This window comes from Fringilla coelebs, assembly GCF_963513975.1.
Source record: "Fringilla coelebs genome assembly, chromosome: 2".
In the NCBI taxonomy this organism is placed as follows: Eukaryota; Metazoa; Chordata; class Aves; order Passeriformes; family Fringillidae; genus Fringilla; species Fringilla coelebs.
In genome coordinates, this window is record NC_140029.1 from 59,817,203 (window position 1) to 59,837,399 (window position 20,197).

General features: G+C 50.0%; 1 protein-coding gene across 1 annotated transcript; it reads left to right on the forward strand.

Moving 5' to 3' along the window:
* Positions 1-16,071: 16,071 nt before the first annotated feature.
* Positions 16,072-20,197, forward strand: PCDH8 (protocadherin 8; the record flags this gene model as incomplete). Its single annotated transcript, XM_084201397.1, has 3 exons — positions 16,072-19,002; positions 19,147-19,357; positions 19,824-20,197. The coding sequence occupies exons 1-3, from the start codon at positions 16,591-16,593 to the stop codon at positions 20,195-20,197; spliced, it is 2,997 nt and encodes a 998-aa protein (XP_084057523.1). The 5' UTR covers positions 16,072-16,590.

The window sequence follows — 20,197 nt, forward strand, 5'->3', positions numbered from 1 at the left end:
ATTCATTACAAAAATGATGTTTCTAAATTAAACATGAGGATGAATAATGAGAGCACACACACTGTTATTTATCTGACTTTTTAAATCATTTTGCATATTTTATATGTCAGATCACTTCAAGAACAGAATGAACCATATTTTTTTGTGCAGCTAACTCAATCTGCATCACCGGATTTTCTAATTCCTTCTGTGGGATAACCTGGTATCCAGGAAAGAATGGGGTTAATTTGGTACTACCTGGATGTCCCTGCTAAGAAGTAAGCAGCAAAAAGAGACAGTTTTGCCGTTGAATTGTTAACTTTTCTTTGCTGCATTGATCCAGTTTGTGAATGAAGCTGATCAAATCACTTTAGATCAAAACTATGGCTTGAGGCTATCTACAGTCACTTATGGATAGTCTGCTTTTGGGGCATCTTCCTTTTCTGCTGTTTCTCAGGGAAGCTAATTCCCTGGTCACAGTTCTGTGCCAAGCTATAGCATCCCCAGCAAGTTCTTTATCAGGGGAATTACAAACTGGACACCCAGAGCAAGCAGAGAGCCAAAGCTGAGCTGAATTAGCAAAAGAGTTATTTAAGGAAACATGTCTAGCATCTGTTTTATCGAGCATATGTACTCTGCTCATTGCTGTGCACCATTAAGACTTCATGCAGAGATCATAAGGCACACATGAGCACTGCAGAAGCTCTGAGATTGCTATTTTTTTCCTTTTTTACTTTGCCTCATCAAGATTTCATTCAGGATCACTCTAGCCTAAAATTACCCCAGTAGTAAAACTAAAATCCCCCTGATAATGATCTGAAGGACAAGGAGGCATCAAATACAGAGGGAATTTTCAGAATGCCTAATGCACATTGAGGATGTGACCTTATTTCAGCTACAGGAGTCTGGCTAACTGAGGACAGATGCACTAGGTTATACATGAAAACACATGTTTAACCACTGTTAGTAATGACAGGATCTAACAAGACAGGATACTCTGTCCTCTGGCTGAGTTGATCCCCGCAGGAGAACATCCCAAGTCAGCTTGCCTTCCCACAGACTGAGGGAGGATATCCACTGGGAGAACAGTCACTCCTTCCACCATCCCATGTCCCCTGGATAGCCATTTTCAGGAGCACCTTCACCAAACACTCAGACTACCCCCCCACCCTATCATTCGTGATGGATGGGACAGAGGAAAGCCTGTGGAACAGTCCTCTGCCACGTGCTTCTGGTCCTGGCTCTGCCCACTGGGAGAACCTGGCAAGGAGCCATTCTCCAGACTATTCCCAGCTACATCATGTGGAGTCTGAACCAGAAGGGAAGAAACAACCCTGCTCAAGCATTGAACTGTCTCACTGCCTTACTTCTGGTGTTGACCCCCCAAAAGGCACACAGGCCAGGAGGTTAATCTAAAATAACAAGAATGTTCAGAAGCTGGCAGCTGGATCTCCTCGGGGTTCACAAGGGGCAGATCAGCCACTCGTTGCTTTCATTATCTGGATTACAATAAAAAGAGAGAAAAGAGGCTAAGAGGCAGTCACTTCCCTGCAGACTTCTCGCCCAGATGTTAAACCAGCTGGCTACAAATCCCACGCAGAAGCTTTGCTGCCAAAGCCAGGGTTGACAACAGAAGATGGAAATATGGCCTCTACCTCTTCCTCTTCTGAAAAAACAGATCAAATTATCTGTATCACAGCCTGAGTATGCCACAGCAGATGCCACCTGGGATGCTGCTCTGCAGAGTGACACATCCCCATTGGTACCATGTCCCCCAGGGTTTGGAAAAGACCTTTGCCACATGCACCATCTCTTGCCAGTGGGCCTGGAAGAGCAGTTCCATGAGGATCACGAGCTGTGGGACCACAGGCCCCACACTTTGCATTGCTTTTCCCTGGAGCCTCTGCAGCTCCATTCCTATATGACCTCTCAACATCTTACACGCCACACCCCTGCTTCAAGCTGTCACAGTGACCCTCCTCCTAAGATTTTTCATCCTTTTTCTGTTAAATCTTCACCTTCCCATATGTCCAGCACACGTTTCATGTTTATTTTTAAAGTGCACTGCTCATGAGAAATGCACTTAGTCCACCAGGCAGGGCAGGAGGGGTAGCTCAAATAGACACCTGCAGTGGAGAGAGAATAGTTCTGCCTTCTGGTAATTCATCATATTCTTGGCCATATGCAGGGAATTCAGCAAATCCTCCTTAGGAAAACTCCCTTGTGTCTCTGAACTGAAGGGTTGGCACTCTGCACCCTGTTCAGCCACAAAATGCTGGCTTTCATAACAGGTAAATAAAAACATTATTGCCAAATGCTTCTCCCTTCTTGTTTCAAAAAGAAAACCCCAGCAGTCTGTTGATAAAAAAATTTGATTTACATAACTATCAACAATCAACCTGATAACACAGAGCAGTCAACACCGATAAGCAGAAATTGGGACATTTACCAGCTTCAGCATGCTTAAAATCCTGTGTTGTCTCTTTAAAAACAATGAAAAACCATTCTGGATAAAATCTTTCAGAATGTTTTATTTCCTCAAGAGAACAGATCTCTGTTCTTGAAAAAAAAAGACTCTCTAATATTAAAATATACTTAACCTGATAGAACAGAACGTCTCCTTTGAAGTTGCTTCAATCTTTTTAAATATCTAAAGGACCTAACCCACACAGGGCTTGCACGTTTTCAGCTTGAAAAAAAAAAATCAAAGCTTTCTCCCCTTTTTTCCCCCATGTACACCCGCTTGCCAATTATGGGAATTAGAAAAAAAAATCAGCGTATGAAAGAGGTAGAGCTTTTTCACTTTTGTAATTATGCACAGGATTTAATCATTTGGGGAGAGGGACTGCTTGGGGGGAGAGTAGAGTTTTATTCCAAGGCACTTTCATCCTGGACCAAGTGTCAGCCACCAGGTGATTTTTCACAGGGATCGCCATGCTGCGCTGCTTAACAGCTCATCTCCGATTTGCTCGAACGATCAACAGCTCCTCATCTTCTTTATTAGTCTCTCTGTTTATCTGCCCAGCAATGAGCTCCAGCTCCCGCAGCCAGAGAACAAGCCAAGAATAGTCAGATCCAGAGCTGTGAAAGATATTCTTCCAGCATCATCTGGCTCCTTGGCAGAGTCTGCAGGCAGCTGTACTCGCAGCCCTGTCCCTGCCGCTGGGTATGTCATGTGGCCATGCCATAGTGGTACTGGCTGAGCATCTCTGTCCTCCTGGACACAATTTTCCTTTGATTCACCTTGAATTCGAGAAACTCATTATATGACCCTTGTCTCAGATTTGATAAATAAGGGCTGCTTTTTTTTTTTTTTTTTTTTTTTTAATGGCTGCCCATAAAAAATAACCAACACCTCTTGTTTCTGCTGTCATACTTTATAAATCCACATGCTGCCTTTCAGGACCATTCCCTTTGCCGTACAGAGCGTACTTCAGTGGCACTTTTTCACAGAACACGAGCAGGATCTTTTCCAGCTGATTTGTAGCACAGGGCTGGACTTCTTCATTGAGGGATAAACAAAAAGCTTGAAAAAAGAGACATGGAGCAGAGGACAGGAGGGCTACCTCACAGCTGCTCTGGAGATTAGAGCAATGTTAGTCAATCCATGATTTTTAAAATATATTTACCTCTTTTGTATTTTTTTCAGGAAAGCACAGGAAAAATTAAAGTAAGCAAGCAAATTATTATTCCTGATTTAGAGGATGCAATCCCACTCTGCTATTGCCTTGTGCTTTTCACTTCCTCCTTTTCTTCCTTTCACAAGAAAGACCAGTAAACGCTCTGTGTATATTAGATACAAGCCTCATCTATAAAAATACCATCATAAAATATTACTCATATCACACTGTTGCACAGTCAAATTTCATAGGAAACAAAGCACTACATGCAACATAAATTACATCAGCATTACAACTTGGGCATATATTATCTGAACTAAACAAAATCTGACCTTGCTTCTACTAGTTTGGTCAGTGTCTCCATTTTAAATGCTGCAGGTCATCCTTAAACATAAGTTTGTCCTTTCAGTTGATTTTTACATTTAAATTGATTTAATAAATCATGACATAACAAGCATTAAAATATAAGCATTTTATACCTAAGGAACTAGCAGTCTGTCATCTTCAGCAGTAGATGTGACACAGCTGAACATTTGAATCAAAAAAAAGAGAATATTTCCATGGACTGCAACTGATGCAATTGCATACAGGCATTTATTTGTCTGCTTAAAGTTTCAAGCCCGATAGTTTTTTCCTTTCTTATTGTATTTGTCTAAATCTAATTGTGAGTTCTTCAGGGCAGCAATCTGTCTCCTCATATGTTTGTAAAGCTCCATGTACACCTATGGCACTCTGTAATAAGTAATTTCTCATTTGTTTATGATTAGAGAGGGATTTCAGGTGAAATCTTGTAAATCAAAATAGACAGGCAACGAGGACAGCTCACATCCCTAGGTCGGACGTGGTCTTCAACACAGGATGGCAGCCAACATGCTATGCACAGTTTGAGCTTGCCCATGTGCAGCTCTAAATGCATTTGGAGAGCCACCCTGCAACCATCCCCCATGCCCTGACACCCTGCTCTTCAACAACACATTCTGCAGCATGGGAGCACTCCCCATGAAATGCTTTGTGCTGCCATACACATCTGTTTATAAGGATTTATAAGGATATCTACTGTTCTTTCCAGGGTTACTCTCTGAGTACAACCAGACGTGGTGCAGTGGCAGGGAAGACAGCGACTGCGCTGTCTCAACAGGCGATGGAAGGAAAGTGGAACACGGCACAGAAGGGGGAGCAGAGGGAGAAGGTGAGATTTTATTATATTAGTAGGATCACCTGGTGACTTGCTCAAGGGATGAAAACATCGAGACCAGTCTGCTCCCCACTTAATAGCAGTTGGTTTGTGCAGGTGACATATCTAACATGAGAGTCCAGCTGCCTGATGCATGCATGGATGAAGCTCCCAGCATGCATGCTTAGGATTACCATATTTATGATAGCAAGAAGACAGGTGATAGCCTTCTGGGAGCAAGCATCAGATCAGGCCTCTGCCTGCACCCCAGGACAGGATGATGCCTATTGGTGGCCATCCTAAAATCCCCATTTTCCAGAAACTTGGCCCTTGCTGCACCTAAAGACAAGGGCTTTTCCTCAGCCCTCTGAGTCTAGATTCCTCAGCTTCTCACAAAGTGCCTATACCAAAGACTCTTAAACCATCTCAGAGCTCAAATTCCCCAGTTGCTTTCAGACCTGGCCTCTCCCACTCCAACTGCTGTCCCCAAAGCCAGCATTCTCACCATATTTCTCCCATCACTTTTCCCACCAAGACCTCAGCTCCCCAGGTTTCTCCAAACCCCATAACATTCCCCCACCCTGCACCACAGACTTACCATCTCACAGCTCCCTCCAGGGCATACCCCTATTTCCCCCCTTTCAAATAACCCCACCAAGACCCTTTACCACCCAGTCCCCCCACCTGGTCCTCCCTCTCCCATCTCTGCTCACAGCCCACATTTTTCCATCACTCCATCTCCCTCTCTATGCAGAGAGCCCTACCTGTCTGCATCCCTGCCAGTTGTATCTGCCATGCTGCTGACAGGCCCAACATCCCAATGGGAGCAGACCTCCAGCTTCCAGCTTACCCCACCAGATGAAACCCCACAGCTCCCTTTCCCTGCCCACTTCTTCTCCAAGAGTCAGTCTGGAGGAAATTCCCATCCATAAAGATTTCACTGGGATTTTAGGTGTCTGGAAGAGTTTTAGAAAAATAAAATCAATAGCTTGATTTTTTTCATTTCAGGATTTCAAAAGGATCTAGCTACAGGCTGAACCCACTGCCCTCTGTGGAGTGCTATTTTAATGGCAACACAAGGAGATGTCTTGCCCAAGAACACACACGGAGCCCAAGAGCTGAGCCTTCAAACTCACAAGGCACGCCTTAACCAAACTGTGCCTGTGAATCGTTTATGGCCACCCAAAATGAGTTCTGCACAGCTCTGCTTTAAGGCTCACCTGGGTCTTCAGCCTTTGATCACCTTAGAAGCCTCTTTTCTTCCTCAAAAAGCTGCAGCTTCCAAATAAAGCTTTGCTGCTATTTATTCTCTAAAGCCACATTCCCAAAGCAGCAAAGCAAGAAAGTCCCATGCAGAGGTTTCTTCCTCAAGGCAGGAAAAGCAAAGAAGGTTTACAGCTGCAGGGTAAAGGAGATCAAGAAGGTCACTGTATACCTGGAGGACAGTAACAAAAGAAGTCACCACCTGGGCAGCCAAAGTTTGTAGCTTAATAAGCAATCAGTGATCTAAACCTCCATCATGCCAGCTTGTGTCATTACAGGGCAAACAGGACAGGGTTTTCCCTCCACAGACCGATATATTTCCATGGCTATGACACCCAAGAGAACTGCACTGGAAGTACATTGGTAAGACTGCAAAGTCAGGCACTTGAACTAGGAAATATGAGGCCTAAGGTGGTCTTTGCAGCACCAGTCACACAGTGATGCAATCCTTATGTGGCCAGAGAAGTGTCACTTTTCCACCATTCTCCTACTCTGCTCCACACACCCAAGAGCTTCAGTGGCATATTCTGGGTCCTGGCTCCTTGGTCATAATTTCCTCACATCACTCAAGCCCTGCTCAGGATGGAAGCAATAATTTACTCATAGACTTTTCTTTGGCCTTCCCTGCTCTTAAATTAAAGTGATTCACAGATGTTAATTATCTTATTTCCATAATGAACCTGTGGAAGGAAGGTGTATCATTAACTCCGCATTACAGCTGGTGAGCTGAGACACCGAGCTGCAAGTTAGTAGATTAATATCTGCTAATTTTGCACACCTAAGCTGAAACACTCAAGGCTAGCTTTCCTTTCACTCTGTGGGACTTGACATTGCAAAATCCATGATGCTTTATTCACATCTCCTTGGACTTCAAGGTACAGATCGTGGAAAAGAGTAACTTCACCACCCGGTCCCCAGAGTTGCAAACCCTAGGTCCATCATACAGACCATGTCCTGTTTGAGGAAGCACAGAACCAAGACCAGCATCGGGCTATCACGGCCAGCCTTTCAAGAAATCAAGAGCATTAGGGATGTTTTGCTGGAGGGTTTTCATGGCTCTTTCCTGATAGCAGACAAACAGTTGGCTCTGTCTCTCAAGTAGCCAGAACACTGATTCAAGTTTGTGGCAGAGCAGGAAAAAAGAGGGGAAGGTCTGCTTAATCTCTACCTAGTTAACTCCTACAGGTTGCACCATTTAAAATGTGCAGTTCAGTTGGGTTGAATGCTTACCAAAATGGCACAAATCACCTGCCTGCATCTTCTTGCAAAATGTCAAATGCTCAAATGAAAACAAGAAAAGTCCATGATATAGGAAAAAAAAAAAAGGGGGGGGGGGGAAAGGGAGACCCTAGATATTTATCCCACAGGCAAAACAACCATATAAAGCCTAGGATAAATTTACCCTAGTTTCCGTTCAGGAGATAACTAATGTGCTTCACCTGAAACTCTCTTAGAAATCACTAACAGCCTGAAGTCAACACCTAGGATTGAAAATTCCAGCTTATAACAGTTAATACATGCTGAAGAATAGGCTCCTGTAGACAGACATCTATCCACTCTAAGTATTGTTATCACAAGACATAGCGAGCCCTGAGTGCTTCTCCCCAACAGTTCCTGCTGTCTCTGCCTCCACTACTTTTGCCTGACTCTCTGCTGCCTCTTCCCAGCCCGGCTCTCCCAAGGCAACACTTACATTGCTACCCACACTACCCAACCTGACAGCAATTTCTCACCTGACTGTTTTATCTGGGGTAAGATAGCACAGCAAACCAAATTCTGTGGAGTCACTAATCCAGAACCTTCAATCCAAGGTACAGCTCTCCCATATATACTTGCAGTTCTATATAATTGGTACTTCTTATTGTCCTTATCTCCTGTGGGTCTGCCACAGATTTTTTGACTGGTTAATGGCTTTATCCCCAAGCTGAGCACCCAATCTCCAGTCATTAGTGAGCTGCATTTGGATGTGGTATATCATCCTCTTTGCAATGCCAGGGGTGTCTTGCACAAGCCTCCCTCACTCTTTTGATGGACTGTAGACAGCTTGCTCATTAGTTTAGTATCTAATTGCATATCAGTCACACTCTCAGGCTCCTCATTACTTCACTTACACAGCTACAGTAATTAGATTTCACATTTCTTTACACTCTCATGGCATTGTTTTAGCCTACTGAGGAGGCACTCATATATAATACACATATATTATAAATTATCTCCTGTAATTATCATATTCATTATAATATATAACACATGCATATACATACATAATGTTGCTGAGGCAAACTCAAACCTCTTCAGTTCTAAATGTTCAGGATGCTCCAAGAACATCTCCAACTGCTTGTTTGTTAGTTTTAACTTTGGCAAGGCTTCACCCATCTGTGACCCTTCGCTTACAAACCATGCCTGATTGCATCATTTCCTACCTTTCCCCCCCCACCATGTACCTCTCTGGAAAAACAAAGCTTTCAGATCTGCTCACTGCAGAGATGCAAATTCTTTTAGGCAGAAAAACGAATTTGATGTTTAGTACAGCAGCAAACAGAAAAGTCGCTTAAGCCGCCAGCCCTTATCTTTTGGGATAACATAGATTTTATGCCTCGTTTTTGGTCTAATTTGATGCATTTCTTTAGCACCTACTCTCTAAGCCTCCAGCTTTTATGTGAGATCATTCCATACATTTATTATGGCACTTAAGAAGCGATAACAATTTATTTAACTTTTCAGAACAGGATTCTGCAGACTTTGGGGGCAGATTATATTTTTTTCCTGGGGATCATGCATGGAATATGTGATGGTGTCTGCATTTCCAGATGCAAAAAACCACAGACACAGGGTAGCAATGTGCACCTCTTTTTAAAGTGAATTAAATAAATGAAAGTACCAAATGGCTAAACTCAAAAAGGCAAACAGGTACTTCCCCACAAACTGTAAAAGGGCTATATCTTCATAGAATATGTCTGCAGAAGTAAACTAAGCAGAGCCAGAATATGGAACATGTCATTCAGTGTTGTAGATGTAGCCATAGAGACTGCAGTGGTTTCCAAATTACCTCCTTGTCCTGCTGTGATGCACATTCACAGGTGCAGGAGGGACGGGTGACATTTGGGGACTGACTGGCTAACTCCTAAAGATGGGCAAACATGCCCTTCAGTGCTGTGGTACACATGCATCCTTCAGACACGGAAACAGCCCTAGTCCTCTCCACTCTGTCACCAGCTCCAGCCCCAGGTCACATCACCCCGGGCCAACATTCTGCCTCCTCAGCCAGACCCCTTCAGTGAAATGTATGCAGAGAATGAAAAAATGCCATGCATGAAAGACGAACAGTGAGTACAGGAACATTTCATAGGTCTGGAGGTGCTGCAGAGGTCAAAGAATGGCAGATATGGTCCAAAAAAAAAGTCTACCAGTGGCCTTGAAAAGCAGTCTGATCTAATCCTGAGCAACACCCCAAACTCTTGAGGTGCAGAATGCAGTAGCAGAAAACCTTAAAGCAAAAATCCTGGATGAAACGCTCAAGAGCACCCAAATGATTTAAGAATCAGATTTGCCAAGCTTCTGAAAAGTTTACTTCTCTTCAGCTCAGTAGGAATATCTAAAGTCTTTCCATCTCTCTTGTAATGGGATGTGTTTGCTCTCCATCCTCCTCTGTACAGCTTTGTGCTGTTTTCCTGCCCTGCTCTGCTTGGAGCTGGCTGCATGTCAGGCAGTAACACCCTGGCAGACATCGAAGATAAAATCCGTCACCCAACACATTAAGGGCGGGGGCAGAGAGGGGCATTTAAAACTGAGCCCTCCTGCACTTTGGAAAGGGAGATGATCCCAAAACCAGGATGAAGGAAAGCAGCCTGATGGAACTCACCATCACTCCCCCCACATCCTTCAGCTGTGGGGTGCTTCTCACTATGCCAAAATAAAACCTGGTGCTGGGCAGACTCCCAGCCCTGGAAGCAGCCGGCTGAGGGAGGATGCTCACAGAGCCTGCTCCTGCCCTGGCAGGCGGCCAAGTGCAGCAGCCGCCTGCGTCTGAGCTCTTGCCCTGCTCTCACAGCCTCTTCAGCAGAAGTGACATGAGGCACACTCTTGCTCACAGCCTGCTGCCGCTCAGGAGCTTGGGAGAAGAAGAGACTTAGTCCTTCACAGCTGGGGGCTCTGACTTTGCAAGCTGAGGAGCGATTAAGATGGAGGACAAGGGGGGAAGCAGGGGGGAGAAGGAGAGGCGAGATGGAGGAAGGGACACATGGCACATGTCTGAGTCCCTGATACCCTGTCGCCTTCTTCCCCTGTGCTGCCTCTCACTGTAATCCTCCAGGAAACAACCGGGAGCAGACCAGGGCTAGAACCTGCAGGCCCCCTCAGCCTTGGAATCAGAAGCTGTGGCACCGTGCCCAAGCCTATTAACCCCGCTGCAACATTGGGCTAATTAGCTCCAGCATGGCATCATGCTAATGCAACTTCTCCATTTCCAGGACCTCAGCGAGGATTGCTTCCCAATGTCCCCTCCTATGCCACAGATGTATCAGTGGAGGGGGTGAGAAATCACATGTGCAGGGTGATACTGAAAACATTGAGACAGCAGAGAAATGGGAAGGCTCTTTTTATGGGCATAGTAAAAATATATTGGCATGCACATAACTATCCTTGTGCTTGTATAAGGATATGATCTTACTGGGAAGGGCCTCCAAAACTGTAGGAAGGTGGCAGAGCCCAAAGAGTGACCGGGCCATACTTGTTTAGTGTGGCACTGGGTGGGTGACACTGGATGGGCAGGGGCAGCAGAAGGACATGCAGAAAGGGACTTTGCACACCAAATAGCCAGGGAGCTGTTTCTCAGAGAAATCAGTGGAGCCAATCACAACCACCACACATGAGTATTCGCAGAGGACTGTACATCTTTCTGGGAGTTAAGAGGTGTATTTCTTCCACCCATTCATCATTTGTAAGAGTCTAAAATTCCAAACAGTCCTTCAAGGAGGAGAGTGTGAACGAGACCCAGGAGGAAACAAGGAGCTGCTGGAGGAAAGCCAAATATATCAGTGCGGACACCTTCAAAGTGCTATGAAAGACATCCCAGCCAGGCATGTAGCAGCAGCCATGGAGCAGGAGCACCAATTCACAGCACCCAGGGAGAGAAGCTGTACAACTCTCCTCTTTAACATCCCAGTGATCTGATCAGACCTCAAGCTATAGAGAAGGTAAGCACTTCTTCTAAAGGTCCAGACTTTAGACTGGGGACAGATGTGAGTAACTACTCTGCTACCTGCACTCCCTAAAACCAAAGGCACCGAGGCAAAATAGCCAGAAGGGACGTGCAAAATAAAGGTAGTTACTACTAAGGGCGATCTCCTCTGATCTCCTAACAGCCCTCCTAGTGGGCAAAGAGCAGGACTTGGGCTGTCACCTGGCCAATGCACCCACAGTCTGTAGACATGAGGGGTTGAAACTGAGAGAGCCTCAAGCCCTCAGTCGAGCTAAAATATGTCCAACTTCCACAGCATTCAATGACAATTGAATACCTAAATATCCCCAGCCTTGGTATGGCTGAGCCTTCCTCCAGATGAGGGAGTTGAGACCTAAACATGAGAACCTGCCTTCTGGTTTAACAGCTTAAAAGCCTCATTTATCTCTTCTGGAGCAGAAAATGAAGAGGGTAAAGAGAGCTGGAAAAGGGGTGGGCAGTGAGAGGGTGGGTGGAAGAGTGGAAAATGAAAGGGACACCAAGAAGTAAGGTTATGTGGGAACATAAGCTGGGTTAGGAGGCAAAGCCTCATATTCAGATATCTTGCCAGCAATTCAGACCAGGAAACACCCCCAAAAAGCCTGCAGTAGCCCCTGGCTGAGGACAACACGGGGAGACCTTTAGGAATGCACTGCCCCAAGGATACCTCCAGGCAGCTCGCACGAGGCCCACGCTGTGTGGGGAATGCAGAAAACTGGTCTTTTGTTTCATGCCCCTTTGTTTTAACCTCTTGTATCAAAGACCCCAGCTGCTACTCCGGGAGAGGCTAGAAATTAATCCAATTAAAAAATAAATTCCCTGTGGAATCAAAACTGCTTGCCGGGTAGGGGGTATGGGCACGCAATTTCTTTCTTCTGAAAAACAAACTCCTTCTTCTAACCCACATTTCACAGAGGGGAGATGCAGGCAGGGCAGCATTTGAAGCAAATAAACAAATGATCAGAATGATTTATAACCCTGGTACCAACCCACAGCTCACGGGGTTTGCAGCATGTCTTCTATAGCCGGCATGGCCGGAGACAGAAGCACAATGCCACATGCTACCCTCCAACACAAACAGCCAGAGAGCAACAAAACCCTTCACTGCTTCGTTCCACTCCTTTGTTTTCCAGGGGTTTTGGTCAGCCTGGGCTTGTGGAGCTTGACAGGTTAACCCACACTTCCTTAGTTTCAGCAGAAATGATTAAACAGGGGGGATTGTTTAGACCCTGAAGCAGAAGGAATTCCTTTGTTTTTGCAGATCACTCCAAGGCAGCCCAGCTGTGGGGATGCCCAAGAAGAAAGAAGCAGGGCCTGAGCATGAAGATGAGTTTCCAGGGAGGGAGGGCCATGCCACCACTCTGCAGGCTAAGAGACAAGGGGTGAGGGGACATGTTGTATCTCAACTTCCTGTCTGGAGAGAGGGTCAGACAGATCCTCTGGCATGTGGGTGAGCAGGACCAGCTGGAGACCATGCCCAGGTAGCCTGGCTTCTCCTGAGAGACAGTCATACCACCCTAGGGGTTGTGCTACAAGGGGTCCCACCCCACCACCCCCAGGGCATGCCCTCACTATACAGTCTGTGTTGAGAGGGCCAGAGAGGGGAACTTTCTATAGCCAAAGCTTGATACCCTTAAGATCTCCTGGGAACAGGGACGCACACATGTTGTGCAACGGGGAAGCGCACTGCCGCGTGCTTGCATGAAGCTGCACACTCTCCCTCAAGGTACATGTGGTCCTGAGATACTAGATGGGAGCTCAATGGGAGCCTTGCCTTCTCTCACACCTCTAAAACATAAGACCTTCAAGCTTATCTCCGTGAGCAGAGATCCCTGGGCAGGACCCCAGACACCTGTTGCGAGGAGGGAAGCCTTACCCTGTTGCACTGGGAACACTTGACACCTTGAGACATATGTGAACTGACTGTGCTGTAAGTGATGGGAAAATGCGGTTAAGTGTCATAGCTCAGCTGGAGGAGTGAAGAACAGGATGAGGTCCTGGGGTTTTGCCACCCCTTGTAAGGAAATAACTACCTGGGGAGAGTGAAAAGCACCCACAAACTTCATTTCCAAGATTTGAATTGGGGGAAGAAAGAAGTAAATTTAAAGCTGAAAAAGAGAAACCTGGAGTGATTTGCTGGCAATCACTTATTTGAGTGATATTGGCAACAGGCTGCTGGTCTAGGAGTGCTCCCCCTCCTTGGGAGCAACACATTACCCAAGATCCCAGGTTCACAGAGGTGTGTGGGGAAGCCTTGCTTTTTCCTTTGCCTGGCACCCATCTCTTGCAGCAGCTTTGATTTCTGTGTCTAAAGAGGTACAGAAAGGAGCTTGGCAGCAGAGATCAGACCTCTGGACACCGCAAAACACCTCCTTCCTTGCACGCTCTGAGTCTCCGCAACAACACTAAGTGCAAGAGAGCTGGTAAATTATTAAAACAACCTTGCAACAGCTCCAGAGAAACCACCAGTGCCTCGGATTCAAAGGAAAGGCTGTGGTGTGAGAATCCCCATTAGTAACAATACGCACAGTTTGCAAGAACATATGTCCCCACATGGAGCAATCAACCAATCTGGGCTGTTTAACCACAATATTTCAAAGAAGTGCTTTTAATGCAGCTGATCCGTATGTTTATTTTGAGCTGTAAAACAGGATTCTTCACTAGTCTTTCAGAACATTTCTGTGGTGGGCTCTACTGGGAAGAAGGCAGAGAGACTGATACATTGGGGTTTCTTTAAAATCAAAGTCACAACACTGGGAAAAGAATAACCCAAGCAGGCAGAAAGTACATTTGAACTCCAAAACACATACACAAAAAAAAAAAAAAAGGCATGAAGAGCAAGACCCCACTGTGTCCCTCTTAAAAATGGGTTTGGATAGAAAGCACGTGAAAGAAGGACTGGGTAGACGGGAAAGGAAAGGATTTCCAAGCCCCCCCCTTCTGATTCAGATACTTGAGCACACATTGAAAATACCGCCCTTTTCACCCTTTCCTCCTGCAAAGTGCGTGGGAGGTGAACACAGGTCCTGGTTTATCGATTGATTGGCTTTTTTGTAAAGAATAAGAGCTCCTCGTGGAATAGCCATGCCTTTGCGGAGAGGGGGAGGTGGGGGGAAAGGTCTGGTCTCCTTCCCTGCTCGATCTAATCCTAATTAAAAATAAATTACATGCTGTATGGAACTTGAAATGGCAAAGATAATCCTGTTACACACGAGGGGCCGCTCCGCTGCCCACTGTCCGCTCCCGACCAGCGGCCCCGTTCCCAGGCAGCCCGGTCTCAGTCTCTACATCTCGGACCCCTGCCCGCTGCGGACCCCGGCCCGGCTCCGGGCAGCCCGGCCCGAAAGCTCCTCGCCCCGCCGGGCGGCCGCCTGCGGAGCTCCCGCGGGCGGGAGAAAAGAGCCCCGCGGAGGTTTGTTCGTATGGAAACCGCGCGTTCGGGGAGCTTTTGTTGGCGGCGGAGCGTGCCCCCCTCCCCGCGCCCCCGCAGCCAGGGCCGAGGCGCGATTTAAATCCCATTTCCATAAGCCGGCGCTGCGGGCAGCCCGCCGCCCCCCGCTCGCGTGCCGCCCCGCGCAGCGCCCCGCGCACCCCCGCACGCAGCCCGGGATGGAGCCCCGGGATGCGACCGCGCTCCGTGCGCCGAACCCAGCGCTTTTATCCCAGGTTTTCAAAGGAAACCAGCGCGGGGCTGGACCGGACCGCATCGCATTCTGTTTGTCACCCTCTAGCTTTAAAATGCGTCTCTTGGGTTGCCGAGGAGAGGAGAGGAGAGGAGAGGAGAGGAGAGGAGAGGAGAGGAGAGGAGAGGAGAGGAGAGGAGAGGAGAGGAGAGGAGAGGAGAGGAGAGGAGAGGAGAGGAGAGGAGAGGAGAGGAGAGGCAGTTGCCCCTCAGGACCCCTATCTTCCTGCCCATCAGGTCTTCTCTCTGCGGGCCAAGGCCGGCAGCCGCCCTCCCCACGGCTGCTGAGGCACTGCGGGGCTGGGAGGCTGCAGCGGGCTCCGCGCAGGGCCTCGGTGCCTTGCGGGGCAGATGGTTTCGTTCCCCCCGGTTCGTGCCAGGTTTCAGCCTCATGCTGTTATTTTGTTCTTCTGGAACGAGACTGGTGTTGCTTCCCAGAGAGGCCCTATTAGGACAAAAAGAAAATCCTGTGAATAGGCGTAACAGGGCACCAGGAGGGATAGGTCTTAAATGTATTTTAATATGAGCAGGGCATTGTGTGTAATTCAGCGCTCATCATCGTTTAGTCAAAGAGTTATGGCAGTGATTGGGAATGAATAGAGGGACATAATGGATACATGTGGCGTTTGCTCATTATATTCAACTTAGTCCAACTCCTCTGTGGAAACTGTTCAACTTTCTCTCCCTTTAGCCTGTCATAGTGAAATAATACAGACATTGGTTCCTCGAATGGGATAGCCTGCCATGCTATTATATTTCTACAGCTAACGAGGGCTTCATAAGCCTTTGATACTGCCTGATCTTTGAAACCTTTCCAAATCTCCTCAAGCTTATGCTAAATCCTATTTGGAACTTTTTTTTTTCTTTTTTTCCTCCTCGCCTGCTAGTGCCCCAGGCTTAAGAAACCCGGGCGGTGACATGCATACTAAAGCATGCGGGGACACCTCCTGAAAGGCGACTTACGGCGCTGATCACAGGCTCTCACGCGAGTGACACACCACTCCGGGCGCAGCTGAATGCCGCCCCCGCCGCTCCCCCGCACCCCGCTAATGCGCGCCCGCCCCGCGCCCCCGCCCGCGCGGCACGCCGCGACACAGCGCGACATGCCACGACACGGCGCGACACGCTACGGCACGGCATGCCACGGCACGCCATGGCACGGCACCTGCCCCGACTTGTTGGCAGGATTAACAAACCCCACCGCGCACCGCACTCCGTGCTCCCCGCGCCAGCTCCGCTGCCGCGCCTCCGGAGGGAGGGAAGAGATGGGAGCGTGAGCAGAGGAGGGAGAAAAACATAAATAAATAAATGGGGGGAAAGAAATAACGACGGTGCGGTGGAAGGGAAAGGGGGAAAAAAAGAAAAAAAAAGAAAAAAACCCCCCCAGACCCCGCAGAGTTAAAGAAAACAAAGGCGAGCGCCCCGCGACCCCGCTCCCGGCCCGGCCCGGGGAGCGCCGGGGGCCGCCCGCCGCCCGCGCTGCGCCGTCTCCCATTGGCTCCGCCGCCCGCTCATTTGCATAGCGCCGTCTATGAAAGGCGGTGCGGCGGCGCGGGGGGCGCAGACGGCGGTAGAGTAATCCCGGTGCGTCCTGCCCGAGTCCGCTGTCATCCCGTCCGCACCGCGCCGTCGGGCTGAGCCCCGCACCGCTGCCATGAGCCCCCTGCGGCTGCTGGCCGCCGCCTGCCTGCTGGCCCTGTCCCGCTGCAAGACGGTGAGGTATCGCACCGACGAGGAGGGCGCGCCGGGCACGGTGATCGGTACTCTGGCCGATGAGATGCCGGTGAAGGCGCCGGGGGAGATGAGCTTTCGCCTGATGCGGCAGTTCAGCAATAGTTCGCTGGTGCGGGTGCGGGAGGAGGACGGGCAGCTGAGCATCGGTGAAGCGGGGCTGGACCGGGAGCGGCTGTGCGGCCAAGCCCCCCAGTGTGTCCTGGCCTTCGACGTGGTGAGCTGCTGGCGGGAGCGCTACCGCCTGGTGCACGTGGAGCTGGAGGTGCGTGACATCAATGACAATGCACCGCGGTTCCCCCATGCCCAGATGGCGCTGGAGGTGTCGGAGAGTGCTGCACCCGGCACTCGCCTCCCGCTGGAGGTGGCTGTGGATGAGGACGTGGGCTCCAACTCCATCCAGAGTTTCCAGGTCTCCCTCAACAGCCACTTCGGCGTGGAGGCACAGACACGGGCGGATGGGGCACGCTGTGCCGACTTGGTGCTGCTCCAGGAACTGGACCGTGAGCGCCAGCCTTCCTACACCCTGGAGCTGGTGGCCAAGGACGGTGGCAGCCCAGCACGCTCAGGCACAGCCACCGTGCACGTCCGCGTTCTCGACGCCAATGACAACAGTCCCACCTTTGCCCAGAGCTCAGTCACGGTGGAGTTGCCTGAGGATGCTCCGCCCGGCTCCCTGCTGCTCGATCTGGATGCTGCTGACCCTGATGAGGGCCCCAATGGTGAGGTGGTCTATGCCTTCAGCAGCCAGGTGCCCCCTGAGGCACGGCGGCTCTTCCGCCTCGACCCGCGCTCGGGCCACCTCACGTTGGAGGCTGCCGTGGACTACGAGCGCACCCGCACCTACGAGCTGGACGTGCGTGCCCAGGACCGCGGGGCCAGCCCCCGTGCTGCCACCTGCACCGTCGTCGTGCGCCTCACCGACGTCAACGACAACGCCCCGCGCATCAGCATCAGCGCCCTCCGTGGCGCTGCCAGTGCTGCCGGCGTGGCCTACGTCAGCGAGGCGGCAGCCACTGAGAGCTTCGTGGCCCTCGTCAGCGCCACGGACCGCGACTCGGGCGCCAATGGGCAGGTGCGCTGCAGCCTCCGTGGCCACGACCACTTCGCCCTGCAGCGGGCCTACGAGGACAGCTACATGATCGTCACCACGGCGGCACTGGACCGCGAGCGCATCCCTGAGTACAACCTCACCGTGGTGGCTGAGGACCTGGGCTCGCCGCCCTTCAAGACCGTCCGCCAGTACACAGTGCGGGTGAGCGATGAGAATGACAACGCGCCGCTCTTCGCCAAGCCCCTCTACGAGGTGGCTGTGCCAGAGAACAACCCCCCGGGCGCCTATATCACCACAGTGGTGGCTCGTGACCCTGATCTTGGCCACAATGGTAAGGTCACCTACCGGCTCCTGGAGACGCAGGTCATGGGGGCCCCCATCTCCACCTACGTCTCGGTGGACCCCGCCACTGGGGCCATCTATGCCCTCAGGACATTCAACTACGAGATCCTCAAGCAGCTGGACCTGAGGATCCAGGCAACTGATGGTGGGTCCCCGCAGCTCTCCAGCAGCACTGTTGTCAAAGTGAGAATGGTGGACCAGAATGACAACCCTCCTGTCATCATCCACCCAGTACTCACCAATGGGACTGTGGAAATCGGTGTGTCCAGCAAGACCTCCCGTGACTCCCTGGTGGCCCAAATCAAAGCTCGAGATGCAGATGATGGGGCCAATGCTGAGCTCACCTTTGCCTTCCTGGAAGAGTCCCAGCAAGACCTCTTTGCCATCAACCCAAGTACTGGGGACATTGTGCTGAGGGGTGACCTCTCTGAAGAGCTGGGACAGCTATTCAAAGTCATCCTCACTGTGACAGACAATGGCAGACCTCCCCTGGCCACAACTGCCACAGTCAACTTCCTGGTGACTGCCACTGCTCCATCCAGCATCCAAGACATAGCCAAGCCCAGCTCCTGGGAAGGAAAGGCTTTGCAGTGGGACATCCCTCTGATCGTGATCATTGTCCTGGCAGGCAGCTGCACCCTCCTCCTGGTGGCTATAATCACCATCGCCACCACCTGCAACAGGCGCAAGAAGGGGAACAACATCAAAAACAACACTGCCTTGAAGGACCAAATAGACATCTCCCACCTGGAGAAGGGCCATCAGGAGGAGGGCAGCCAGAGGGGGAACATGTTTGAGGTCCGAACCTTTCCCAGCAAAACCTCTTTCACCAGCCCTGACCCCTCTCCAGCGGCTGAAGAGATCTCCACCACTGAGAGCGGCAGTGACAGCACTTGCCTCTACGAGGGTCAGAAGAGGCTGAGAGGACAGAGTGGGGAGGTAAGGTCCCACTGCAGGAAAGTGGGGCAAAGGGTTGGGGGGTGTCTTGGAGGATGTGAATTGGCTGCAGAGGTGCAGTTTAATGTTGGTTTACCTTTCACCACTTCCCTCCCTCATGTCTCCTTTGATTTTCCTCCCCACCAGCCGGGTTTTGCTGCCACTCCAAGCTACAACAAGGAGCCTGCTCCCCCTGTGGCCATTTGGAAGGGACACTCCTTCAACACCATCTCCGGCCGGGAGGCAGAGAAGTTCAGTGGCAAAGACAGCGGCAAAGGCGACAGTGATTTTAATGACAGCGACTCAGATATCAGCGGAGATGCCCTGAAGAAAGATCTCATCACGCACATGCAGAATGGTAAGGGCTCTGCCTCTGCTTCCCACAGGACCTCAGACAGACAGATGGGTGGATGGGGAGGTGGATGAAGGGACCCATCTGTGGGGCACGGTGATCAGGCAGGGCAGCTGGAAGGGGAAGCCAGACACTGCATGGGTCGAACTGCCCATCTCCTTGTAGCAGGCTGTTAGGTGTTGGTTCCTCTCTGTACTGAGAGCCCAACACAAATTAGCATTTGCCAGAAGTGCTGCAGGATTGAATTTTTTTTCCCAAAAAAAGGCTCCCTTAAAGCTAGAATTGCAAGGAGTGTCCCTAACAAAACATTACCTAACCAAGCATGGGTTTTTGTTGTGCTGTAAAGCATCGCCTCCCCACTCCTACCGTCAGTGCAGTGAATCATCCTGTGACTGGTAACTCTCAGGATTGTGAACGGTGTGGATTTATTCCTGCAGTAACGACAGGTTTCTCCTCCCCTATCTCTCTCTAGGTCTGTGGGCGTGCACAGCTGAATGCAAGATCCTGGGGCACTCCGACCGCTGCTGGAGCCCCTCCTGTGGCCGAGCCAACCCTCACCCCTCTCCGTATCCTTCAGCACCCCTCTCCACCTTCTGCAAGAGCACATCCTTGCCCAGGGATCCCCTTCGCAGGGACAACTTTTATCAAGCCCAGCTGCCCAAAACAGTGGGGCTTCAGAGTGTCTATGAGAAGGTGCTACACAGGGACTTTGACCGGACGATCACGCTCCTCTCCCCGCCGCGCCCTGCACGGCTCCCCGACCTTCAGGAGATTGGGGTGCCCCTATTCCCAGCCCCCTCGACTAGATACCTGGGCCCCCAGACTGAGACAACTGAGAAGGCGTAG